We start from the raw sequence: 13306 nt of genomic DNA, 5'->3' as shown, positions 1-13306 counted from the left end.
TGTGCCCAGGGAATCTCCATCTTCTTGGTAGCCACCCTTTAATTACTGGAACATGGTAATGAAGTCTCCCCTAAGCCTTCTCTTCTCAAGGCTGAACAAACCCAGTTTTCTCAGCCTTTCCTCATATGGCAAGTCCTCCAGTCTGATCATCCTTGTGGCCCTTCCCTGGACCCTCTCCAGACTGTCTGCAACCTTTTTGTAGAGCAGGGACCAAAACTGAACACAATACTCTAGGTGTGGTCTGGCAAGCACTGAGTAAAGACGGATGATGACTTCTTTATCTCTGCTGGTGATGCCCTTGTTGATGCAGCCCAGCATCCTGTTGGCTTTGTTTGCTGCTGCAGCACACTGTTCACTCATGTTGACCCTGTTATCCACCAAGACCCCCTTTCCACTGGGTTGCTCTCCAGCCAGGTGGATCCTGAACTGTGCTCCTGGGTTGTGTTCCCAGGTGCAAGACCTTACAATTCTCCCTGTTGAACTTCATAAGGTTCCTGCTAGCCCACTCCTCCAGCCAGTCTAGGTCATCCTGGAGGGTGGCCCTCCTTTCTGGAGTGTCAACCTCTCCACGCATCTTGTGTCGTCAGCAAAGTTAATCAAGGTGCTCTTGATCCCAACATCCAGGTCACTTATGAAGATGCTAAACAGCATTGAGTCCAATATTGATTCCTGGGGGACCCCACTTGTGGTCAGTTGCCTGTTTGAGGAGGAACTATTTACTATCACCCTCTGGGAACAGTCTGTCAGCCGCTTCCCCATCCACCACATAGACCACAATGAGTTAGTTCCTCCAGGAGGAGACTGTGAGGGACTGTATCAAAAGTTCATTGATTAACAACCTAAACTGCTGCCTTACAAGAAGACTATTTCCTTTTTGCTTCTTTTTTGGGAAAAAAAAATTAAAGGAAAAAAAAAAAGTGATAAAATTTCTTCACATTATAGTAGTTCATATGCTCCTGAAATGGGGTTTGAAATTCAAGAATGACAACTGAACTGGGTCTCAGTCCTTGGGCTCATGGCATCTGGGCACAACTCATCCATCACACCTTCTGAAAAGCTGCCTACAGAATCTCTTTGATCAAGCTGGATGCCTACAGGGCTCTGGTCTCATCATGGCAGACGACCACATGAGCACTTCTGTACTAGATTCTCCTCTCTTTACCTCAGGAGAAATTCAATTCAGCAGCAAAGATAAAAGAGGCTGCTTAAGGTTTTTGGGTTTTTCAGCTTTTTTAAGTCTCAGAAAAGACTCTGCTCTTTTCATGAGCAACCAGAGAAAATCAGGAGGACAGGGCACCAGCCTGACTCCTGGAATCTCCAGTGAGACGGAGGATCAGGACAAGGATTTACCACAAGAGACCTTCAGCACAAAACAGAGGCCTCTGAAGCTCACAAATTTCAAAACTCTGAGATCCTAACAACAAATAGGTAGTTTCATTACTATTTTGAAATATCAAGTATGTCTCAGGACAACTGATTTCATGACCACAGTTAATATTTAAAAGTAAAGAAGTCAGCATAGAAGTCAAATGGACACACTAAAAAAAGAACCAACTCTCAGGGGAGTTGGCTCAGAGGTCCCTTCCAACTCCCTCCATTCTGTGAATTGTAAAATGTTAAATATTTACATGTACCTATCCTAATAATTAGTGAGGAAATGGTATGACATCACCTTCTGCTGGGTTTTAAAGTAAAATACCAGTGCTCTGGCACCACTTCATCTTATTTTCCTACTTTGAAAAAGTAGTACACACACTGTGTTGTAAACACCTAGTATCTACCTGAATGGCACTTGATTTCAAGGAGCTACCCAAATGTGCCACTCTGGATGTACAAAGTTTTGTGATCAAGCCTTTTAAAATGATCTAATTTTCTCAGAGATGAGTGTCATCACACTCTTTTACTCACATTCAGGTACTTGAAGACATCTGTCCCTTACACTTCCTCAAGAGCAACTTTTTTCCCAGGTGTCCACAAACAAACTGACCGTTACTGGCAACAGCATCATTTGGAACAACTGCATAAAGAAAGTGTACCTCATCTTTTTGCCATTCATGGGCAGACTTGCTTTGAGTTCACTATAAGCTCATGTTCTGCCCACAGTAATGCACCTACTGCAGCTCAACATTGGTGAAGCAGCATCAGCAATGTTTGGTCAACAGCTGTAAATTGCAGAAACGTGTCTGAGTAGAGCCCTTCATCCCACCTAACAGCTGCATTACCATTAAAAAAACACCTACTATTTCTTTCTGTGGCAGAACTTTTTATTTGGAGGGAAATTATAACTTCTGCATTTACATGGCACAAATTATATACAGTACACTTTCCATGATAAGAATTATGGTGCTGTTCACAGAAAGGTATCAAATATGAGATAAATAATGCATAAGCTAAAATATACAAACCAGGGGTGGAGGTGAAACTATTGGCCATTTTTATTATCTATAGAAGAATTTCAAGGAATAATGTTAATTCCATGTTCAAAAAATTTTAACAAACCTCTAGTAAAGTTAATTGAAATATTTATAATACTATTCAGTTGTTGCACAGTATTTCCAATATACAATCAAGAAGATGCACAGAACACAACACTTAATATGAAAAAAAAACCCTATTGCACCCACAATTTGAAAGTTTCACTGCCTTTTGGATGCTGCACTACCATATTTATAGAAACATTTACAACACTTCAGTAAACACAAAGGTTCTAAATGTAGTGCAGCATTATGGGGGGCCACTTTCGGCTCTTAAAAGAAATGTTAAATGCCCACATACTGTGCCATTTATTCTAAGCCAACAGTTTAAGCTGGAACCCTTAATTCCTACTCTGAGTAGCAACACACTTTCCCCATGTTGAGAACATTACCAGCACTCTGACTATACACTCTGTATTCTCTGACCTCACCTGTCCTTGACTTCCTTGTCGTTTTGGCATTTTGCCTCAGTGCTTGTGACAACTATCCCTTTTATCATTTTTTTTAATGTCCTGTTAAGTAGTCTTGTGTAGAATCTGAAGCAAAAGAATCTGCATCTTCATTATCTGAATCATCACTACTGTCATCAGCTGCTGGCTCTCCTGTCAGGGCTATCCGGGCATAATCATCAGTGTCTATAGACTTGCAGAAGTGAATGGCATACTTCAGTTTTTCTTCTAGTACTTGCTTACAGGAATACCTGGGCAGCTTCAGGAGAAAGAAGCAAGTGTATGATTCAGGAAGAAAGTGGTCTGGGGGATTGTATTTATCCAGTACCTGTTGAAAACAAAAAGCACAATATTTTTGACGCATTGTCCAAACCACAAATAAATTTCACAATAATGCTGGAGAAGATTTTTTAACAGCATGTTAGATTTGTGATCCTGATGCTTCAGTTTCTTAACAGAACAATGAAATGACAAGATCAATTTTCCCTCCACTAAGTAAATAAAAACCATAGACGAGCTTCTTTGATTATGAATACATGGTCAGGAACAATTTTAAAAAGACAATATTACTTCAGCAAATACCACAATTATTTGAAGATTGTGTTTATTTAATTTAGTTGAAATGATTACGGAGCTGAATGAAATGCTAAATAAATGCCAGCAAAAAACAGTTGATGGAAAACAATCAAAATTCTAGAGAAGTAAATGGCTGGGAAATAAAACCAATATTCACTTGTCCAAGTCAAGAGAGAAAACTACCTACAGACATTACATTGCCAAATCTACAATGTGATGTTGCATAAACAGTTTTATGAATTTGTCTGCTTCTCCGCTACCCATTTTTTAAAATAACAAGCCCACACCCCATCCCATCCACCTTACCTGAATAACAAAGTCTCTCCCTCTAAAGTCTGCAATAGTCCTGGGCAGCCTTGTTCTGCCCCACACAAAACGCAGGAAGAGAGATCGCTCTGTATTGGAGAAGGACTCCATCACTTCCCAGAACCACTGAATCAGGGGAGCAGTTGGTTCGACGCCTTTGTAAGTTGCTACAGATTTCAGAAGGTGAAGTGGAATATCCGGGCTTCCACAGACCTGAAAAATAAAACACACTGATAGGCAAACAAAAGTCTAATCAAATAAATTACAGGTGATTTGTTCCCTCTGTTCCCTTAAAATATTTAATCAGTTTGAACACTGACAAAATGAGCATTCAAATATTTGAAGCATCATGCCTGGTCTCCTATTACAATGATACTAAAATGTACATCTTCCCATAGGGGGGACAGTAACAAACCTCCTTTCACATACCTAGACCACATAAAGAATTTAACATTTTACTCGGGACTGATATCTCCAATTCACCTCTGAGGTCCTTGTTTTATGGGTTGCTTTTTTGTGTTTCTTTGTTTGTTTCTTCCAGAAATAATTCACTACATCACTGCTCAGCTGTATCAAAAGAACCTTCTTAACAGCAAGAGGGCAATTAAACATTTTCTAGTCTTTCCTTGGACAAAACATTTGTAGTCAGAGAGCAAGAAATAATATCTAATGTGGGGTTTGGATTAGTAAGCAAAGTATCTCACTCTATGTTACTCTGACAGAGGTAGCAAACCAGAAATTGATACCATAGTTTCCAGTTCGTATCCTGTAAACAGCGAAAGCAGAGGCACTGGAACAACACGGGCCATCCCCTCACGAACTGCTGTGACTTGTTCGTCAAATTCATGAAGCCTGCAGAGACACATTTTCAGAGTTCCTGTGAATATAATTTCTAGCCATTATTTCTAGCAATTACTGTAACACCAAGGAAACTGTAAGCACTCTCCTCAAGTCTCCAGCTATGTGCCAAAGGAACATAAATGAACATTTGCCACACAAGATAGTTGTATCAGCTTCTACACCAACTCATATTCCACAGCAAGCTCCGTATGGAGAGACACGTCCCAATGGTTGTGCTGTGCTTGGCAAGAATAAACAAATACCCTGTGTGGAAACATGCTCTTGGGAAAAGAATGGCTGTGCTCTTGAAACTCTGCCCTCAAACATACCCAACACTAGACAGACATTATAGTAAAAGACAATGGGTCTGAACTAAAACACAGTGTCCGAGGACAAGAGAAGTTGTATTTCAAGACAGACACAGATAAGTCTAACACTTCGCTGCTTCTGTTGCCACCCATGATTTGTGTTTTGAGCTGCCTGCTTTTTTTTTTTTTTTTTGCTGTCATGTAATTTCTGAGATGTGTTACAGAGCTCTCCAGAGCAGAGATTCCTATCATTGGCAAGTCCTGTCCTCAGGTTTGTCATCATTAAAATAAACAAAGACGTCAGGACAAACTTGATCTTATGCATCCGCTTTTTCACATGGATTTTATTCAAGTGCTAGTTTTTCTCTCAAGAGCTTCATATGATTAAGAGACCTACTTAATCTAAACATTAAATGTTAAAGTCCTTTCACCCAAAGGACTTTTAACTGTAAAATCCTTTAGAATTGCCCGTGACAGTCAGCATTGGCAAGAGAATAAAATTAATTCTTCAAAGGAATTAAGAACAATTTATAGGCAGGTCATTTATCCATTCCAAATGAAATGTCTCTCTGTTGTCAAAAATGGCTTTAAGTATTGGTTCATAACCACATACAGAAAAAAAAAAATAAAGCCAAAACTTAAAAGCTTTTCTATATTTTTGAAAGAAAATGCATATTCATATCAGTAATTTGAATTTCTTTTTTTTCAACAAACCTGTAGTTTATTGCCAGCCTCACATATTCAGCTCTATTATCCAGTGTAATATGGGTGTACTTGGAACTCAATTGAATATCTTGACCACTTGCATTAGGCACAGTGAATGGGAGGCTCATAGCTTCAAACTCTTCTGAAGTGGCTTCGTTGTCTCGAATGTACATAAGCCCAGGAATAAAATCTTTATCAACCTTTTGAAAACAACAAAGCCACATTAAAGTCAATTTACTAGCACTATACAACAGCACCTCTTGCATACCAAATGCCATGCATCACGTGTCATCTACCAAAAGCATTGTCCACATCTGACCACAACTCATCTAACTGCATTTCAAAGCCATTAAATGCCTTAGTATTTTACAGAAAATTTCATTATGCTGGAACGTGGGAGGGTGCACGTGTTCTAGATTTCAATCCTCTTGGGGAGCATTTTCCAAGAAACTCTATTATGTAAGAAAATGGATTTAAAGCTTAAAAAAATGTAAGTCTACGAAGTCCAACATTGATTTTGGTACAAAAGGAATTCCCTTACTGTCAAGTAAATTGCTTTTAAAGTAAGTACATTTCTATGTGACAGTATTTAAGAAGGAGCTCTTCTTTGTAACAAAGACCTGACTCTTACTACACACTGACTGAGCTCAGTAAACAGAAATTGAAAGTTTGTAATGTTCAATATGTGGGCACAAACTATCTTAAGTACTAGTTTGAATTAATTTTCTTTTACTTCAAAACAGTGTAGGTGTGTGCACCCAATCAGTTACTTTATCTTGGCACAATAGACACTAACAGCTACAGAAAGATCTACTGGAGAAGTAGGAGTTCAACCACAAACATTTATCTAGCCAAACCCATGAAAAGATTTGAGAATGCTCTAGAATTCAAGTGGCTTATTTAACTACTTTTAAATGACTTGTAAATTCACAGTTTTAACAGTAAGTAGAATTCAACTTGTCTTAAAATGTAAAAGACCGGTCAAAACACAAATATATAGAAACCAGGGAAGCCAATTGCTGGAGAAAAAATGATGCTAGAGTCTGCTTCTCTTTTGTGAGTTATACCTTACTCAGAAACTTCATCCTTACCTCACTGAGATCAGCAATTGTTAGGTTCATTCCTGCAAGCTGTTTCCACACTGGCTCAGCCAGGTTGAGGCTCAGAGGGCTACCAGTCCGGATAGCAATGCCCAAAAGTACACCTGGAAGTTTCAACATTGTATTTTTAGGTTGGCTTTTTTTTGGTTAAGATTCCCAATATTCTGATCATGCAACGCAAACAGAATGTCACAATGTTTTTAATTACCAAGAAAACGAAACATGTTCATATGCAAGAGTGATTTGGCAGCAGGATTTAACAGGAAACAATCTCTGTTGGCTCCAGATTCATCTCTTCCATTTGGTGTCACGATTAACAGAGGGGTCAGCCCATTCTGAAGCTCCTCACACATTTCTGCTATTGATTCACTGTAACCTCCACCACAGTCATCCACAGATTCACCTTGAAGAAGGAAAGAGGCTCAAAATTAAATGTTCTTTCAAAAATAAATGAAGTATTGAAATAAACTGTATTTCTGTCCACAGGGATGATTCAGTGAGCAGAAGTTTACTAAAAGCTACACTACTGTACCTGTTCATATGAAAACACTTCATGTTTTGCTTTATTTTGGATATTTTCAGTTCATTGAAATTAATATTATTAATATTAATAATCAATTATTAATATTATTTAGAAGATTATACAACAAATCACAGTGTAAAAAATACTGTTTTGCCAGAGTGCAACTAACATTTTTGTGTTGCACAATAACCAAAATAAAACAGAACACAAGTAGAATAAGAAAGTCAAAGCAATGCAATTCCCAAGTGACATTGTAAAGTAGATACATTTTACAAAACTACTTGAATATCATAGATAGAATAGCTCTTCAATCTAAAATATTTTACATCAAAAAGCTCAATGTGATATGTGAATTGTAAAAACAACTCTATTAGTAAAACCAGCCAGGATTATTTATCAATTCGGACAAATGAAAAGCAGGTTTTAGATTTTGCAGAATGTTTGCTGTAATGAGTTGCCTCTGGAATTTGAGGACAACTAAGAGACACATTTCCACTAATCTTGAGGGTTTTTATAAAATAAAACTTTAAAAGATTTTTTTGCTTCCTGACATTTTAAGCACCTTCCTCTACGTTGTTTTCCTATATCCCACCCTTCCTTCAGGTCCTCCAAAAAAGAATTGCACAGTAGGTGGGAGGGTAAAGAATCTTCTTACCAACGAACTTGACTTTCCAAACACGATGAGGAAGCAGAAGGCTATCAGGGCTAAAGGAACTCATTTTAGCACACATCTGGCCAAACACTGACTTTGTACCATCAGGTCCAGCCAGTCCTCCTTTACTTCTTGAACGTTTCACCTGTTGAGCAAGTAAGTTATAAAATGTCACTGTAAGGATATATTTCAGCTGGCATCACCATCCAGATCAGACCTAATATGTTCAGTGAAACATTTGCACAGGTCCACAGCATATATCATATATATTTAACATACACAGTAGAAGAACCAAATTTCAAATTACAGCACTAATCTGTTTTTTAGTACTACCTAATATCCATCCATCCATACAGATATCACAGAGTCCTATTACATATTCTGATCCTCTACATGAGGATGAAAGCACTTAAAATCTCAGGCTATTAGGAGCCCAAAACTACTTCAGAATCACATAATATTTGAGGTCAGAAAGGATCTCTGGAGGTCATCTGGTCCAACTCTCCTGCTCAAGCAGAGCCACCTATAACCAGCTGCCCAGGACCATGTCCAGCCTGATTTCAAATATCCCCAAGAATGGAGACTCCACAGACCCCATGGAAATGCTGTGCCAGTGCCTGGTCACTCTCACAGTGAAAAAGTTTCCTTATGGTCCAAGGAAGCCTCCTCTGTTTCAGTTTGTGCTCATTCCCTCTGATCCTGTCACTGGGCACCACTGAAAAAAGCTCAGCTCCCTCTTCTTGCCCTTGGATATGCAAGAATATCCATTAACGACATGTCCCCTGAGCCTTCTTGAATCCCAGTTGTCTCAGCCCTTCCTCACAGGAGAGATACTCCAACCCCTTAACAATCTTTTTTGGCTGTTCACTGGACTCTCTCCAGTATGTCCACATCTCTCTTATAGTGAGGAGCCCAGAACTAGACACAGCACTCCAGGTGTGGCCTCACCAGTGTTGAGTAAAGAGAAAGGATCACCTCCCTTGATCTGTTGGCAACACTCCTCCTAATGTAGCCTAGGATACTCATTAATCTTCTTTGTCACAAAGGCACATTGGTGGTTCATATTCAACTTGGTGCCCACCAGGACCCCCGGGTCCTTTTCTGCCACACTGCCTTCCAGCTGGGTTGCCCCCAGCACACACTGGTGCATGGGGTTGATCCTCCCCAGGTGCAGGACTTTGCACTTCTCCTTATTTGACTTCCTAAGGCTCCTGCCAGGCCATTTCTCCAGCCTGTTGAGGTCCCTCTGGATGGCAGCACAACCCTCTTGCATATCAACCACTCCTCCCAGTTTTTCATCACTGGCAAACCTGCCAAGGGTACACTCTGCTCCATCACCCAGATGAATGAGTATGTTGACCGGGACTGGACCCACTACTGACCCCTGGGGTACACTGCTAGTTACTGGTTTCTAGCTTAATGCTTTGGATCACCACTGTCTGGACCCAGCTATTTAGCCAATTTTCAACCCACCTCACCAACTACTCATCCAGCCCATACTTTTGACAGCTTGCTTCGGATCCAAAAACAGGACACACCTACACTTTAAAGGGGAAAGAGTTACTTGGTTGCAGGGCAGGCTGAGCTGCAACTTTTGCAGTAGGTTCCCTCTCTGTGACACAGCTGTTTAACTGGCAGTGATTACTACAATTACCACAATTTATAGGTACTACAAATTCCAGTGCCTCTGTAACAGAAGAAATTTTTCAACTAATGCTTGAACAGATGTGAAAAACAGTATCTCATCTTCTAGATGCTGCCTCTTCATGTCCTGAACTGATCTGACAATGCTGAATTATTTTTCTAGATAATTTCTATGACCTGACACAGTTAAAACTAGAGGAAATCTTAGTTCAAACACAGCTGACCACAGTTATGATAATTATTTTTTTCTTAAATTTGGAGGTTGATTAGGTATTAATAATTTTACTGTTAGAGTTGCAAATATGCAAAAATAGTAGATGTGTTCATTGCAGCTAAATGGAATTATTCTTACCAGTTCAACAGACAAGCCTGTGGGATTTCTTCCCTAGATAAGGAATTTTACATTTCCCCAAGCACCAGTACCTTACTTATCTTTAATTTCAAACAGTTTATTGTTCATCTGTCTCTACTCAGCATTTTATCTGTTCATCTTCAAAGGGAAATGGAAAGACAGACAGATATCAATGATAAAATTTGTTGGTGAAAAGTTTTCTTCTTCTGTTTCTGAAGAAGCAGATAGCATATTTGAAAATACAGTTTTTCTGGATCACAATCCATTTAGTTAATGCATCATATGTCTGGTCATGCATTCAACTGTCAAATCCAAGTATATTTTTCATACGTAAGACAGATTAGAGTCTGAGTTCTTGGCCAGAAAACTTAATATATGTTCTTATATTAATGATATTATTTAAATATGCATTTATTATACTTATTAGAAGCCTCTAAAAATGATTAAGCACTACCTACTGTGATAGGCAAATTATGATTTAACAGCATTATGAATGTCTCTGCCTACACGTCATAACATACTGTTCATTTGACACCACATAGATACTAGGTCAATCTGATCTGCTAGTAAAGCTAGTGAGCTAACTAACTGTTAGTTCTTTTTCTGACTCAGTATTCAACTATTTCTTTAACACCTTTCCAAAATAAGGCCCAGGTGCTGTTTTGGAAACATACCACTTTACCATTACCAAAAAGTAATATGGACAAAACAGCATCTAGTTTTATTTCTTCTGTCCCATGCACTCCTCCAACAGTGTCCCAAACTGGATATTCAAGCTTGTCCCTGTGCTACACCTCAAAGCATAAAACATCTACCCTCAATTTTACGGCACTTGGGTTAGTTGCACTACAGCCACCACACTGCACTTCACATGCCTTAAGCAAGAAAATGATATGAAACTACTGTGTCTTACTATCACAAGGCTCCCAACAAAAAAGATCCAGGGCCAAGTGAATGTGATCTACTCTGTAGAAGTCTGGTTTGGCTTGCTTTTAGGCCACACGTTAGACAGCTGTTATGTCTGGTTCTGGTACTTCCAAATAAACCACTGAACAACAAAGGTTAAGCTGAGGAAATACTTTAAAAATCAAGTAATTACCTGGAAAACAACTTTAAAAGAAAAACTCATCTGTTTATTTTATACAAAGGAAGATGAAGTGAATTCACATTATCATATCTAAACTGTAAATAATCTGAAAGCAAAGGGATCTTAAAGCCTAGCTGCACTTAAACTCACAACTGCAAAGAAAATGAAAATTCTTAACATTGAACATTAGCTGTTTGAGACTCCATAATGTAGCTTTCAATCTTCAAATAAATATTATAAAGAATCAAACCATTTAAGAATCCACATTTTCATTCCCTGCAAAAGCTAACTCAAGAAACTGTGACCCATACTCAGTATTGTGTAATCAGGCCAGATTGTGAACACGGCCTTGTTTAGTCTTCACTTGGTTAAATCTAGGACAGAGTTGTGACACAGCAATATTTAATTTTCCCTGGAAGCCATGAAGAAGGGAAGTCCTGCAGTTACCAGTTCTTTTCTAGATTTCAAGACAGATTCAAGTAACAAACTGGAATAGAAGAGAAAGCCTATCTTGATTAATTAGCAGTAGGAGGATGACACTAGGAATTGAGCCCAAAACCTACTCAGCTGTTTCCAGCTTAAAAAGTGAAACACTTGGCACTGCTTTATCACTTTCTGAATTGACACAAACAAACAAAAAAAAACTTCTGACACTCTTTTTAGCTTTTACTACCCAAATAATCAACTGAATGAAAACATTTTAATCACATCAATTTATGACAAGACATTTTGTGTTCATAGGAAATGGCAAAGAAGCAGAAACACTGCTTCTGTTCACTAAGAGAAAACTAATTAGTCAAAATTCTCAACATTTATCCATTCTAACCTTACAAAGAGTAGGTTTTCTTACTTTTTACAATATACAAAAAAACCACCCCTAAAGGAAAAACTGTGTGAGGACTCAGCAAGACCAGGCTCCAGCTGGTTTAAACAAAAAACAATGTTTTATTATTCTACATTACAGAAATATCTATGGAAGAAAGACATATCTGGCCTAAGGCACAGCATTACATTTTCTAATGCCAATGATAAGGAAAAAAGCCCTTTTGTATCAAACACTTCTGCAATCAATATGACCACATGTGATGACCAGCAAAGGGCAAGAGTTTATCAGCCTGATTTTTAATTATATTCAAGGGTGCTTTTTTTTTTTTGCCTTTTTTTTTTCCCCTTCATGTCCTCTGTTATGAAAGCAACAGCTGAATAATTCATGTGATCATTTGGAGAAGTAAGAAAGGCATCAGAATCACTACTGTCTTAAATGATCTAACGTAGGAAGTTTTGAAAAAGTGATCCTTTGTCAAGAAGGACAGTTTGCTTATTAAGTCTAAATCATTCACTCAGTATTTTAGTGAGTGTTCCCTTCCCCCCAAAGAACTACAGTGTGGATGAAAACATACTGAAAACAAAAAGAGCAACCCTTGCTGCATTCACTTCTTTGTTGTTTGATTCTGTGGTAAAAATTCAGCTCTTCAATACCCAGATAACAAACAGCTGAAACACAAAGGGATTTGACAAATGTATATAGCATTATGGGCTAAACATACAGATACTAAAATCAAAACTTCAGCTTAAGATACCTGTATTCTATTGAGCTCTACAACTGGCCCATGCTGACGATCTCTCACCATAGTTGCTTGCACAACTTTTCTGAAAGCTGCTTCCTAAAAAGAGAGAATGCAAAAAAATTAAAACATTGGCAAGACTGCAATCAAATAAGAAAGCTGCACATATTTCACAGATAAGCAGAACAGAGAAACTGATCCTGCAATACTATCTTCCAGCAACTTCTGAGTATAGCACAAAACTTTCGAAGTGAAAAGGCATAACACCCCAGTCTTTTTTTGTATTTTTGAAACACTCCAAATAAACAAATGCAGCAGAAGATGAAGCTGTGAGATGCTAGTTAAGGATCACGTAATTTGTGCAAATACAATTAAAGTCTGAAACAGTTGGGATACTAAAAAAACTAAAGAAGAAAGTCTCTCCTGTACCACTTAAAACCATGGCTTGAAAGGTTGTACTGCACGCAGAGTCAGTTATTACTAAGCAACCAACATGCCACTGAGTGCAGGTATAAATTAGTTTGTTCAGGAACAATATATGTATATAGAGAACAACTAATGTCAGAGAAAAATTATCAAAAAAGTCAAAGATGAGATCATCTTGCTATGGAAGGCAATAAACAAACAACAGGTTAGAATTTCAAATGAAAACTTTTCATGCAAATTCAAGTACCTGAGGTTCTCTTACTAAATATTTGCATCAAATTTTACATTGTCATTTTCAA

General features: G+C 38.3%; 1 protein-coding gene across 3 annotated transcripts in view; it reads right to left on the bottom strand.

The window, feature by feature from the left end:
- Positions 1–2242: 2242 nt before the first annotated feature.
- HERC2 (HECT and RLD domain containing E3 ubiquitin protein ligase 2) overlaps positions 2243–13306 on the bottom strand; it is a 120100-nt gene continuing 109036 nt past the window's right edge. For all 3 annotated transcript variants that reach the window (XM_051608596.1, XM_051608598.1, XM_051608597.1), the window contains 8 exons: positions 12597–12680; positions 7937–8078; positions 6967–7161; positions 6750–6862; positions 5668–5858; positions 4552–4657; positions 3806–4018; positions 2243–3251 (listed from right to left, as the gene is read on the bottom strand). In XM_051608596.1, coding sequence (XP_051464556.1) covers positions 2979–3251; positions 3806–4018; positions 4552–4657; positions 5668–5858; positions 6750–6862; positions 6967–7161; positions 7937–8078; positions 12597–12680 — 1317 coding nt within the window. In that variant the 3' untranslated portion in view covers positions 2243–2978. The remainder of the gene's footprint in view (positions 3252–3805; positions 4019–4551; positions 4658–5667; positions 5859–6749; positions 6863–6966; positions 7162–7936; positions 8079–12596; positions 12681–13306) is intronic.

The sequence above is a fragment of the Apus apus genome, chromosome 1 (genome assembly GCF_020740795.1).
Source record: "Apus apus isolate bApuApu2 chromosome 1, bApuApu2.pri.cur, whole genome shotgun sequence".
Taxonomy (NCBI): Eukaryota; Metazoa; Chordata; class Aves; order Apodiformes; family Apodidae; genus Apus; species Apus apus.
Note: the sequence above shows the minus strand (reverse complement) of the source record. Positions and strands in the feature narration are given on the sequence as shown.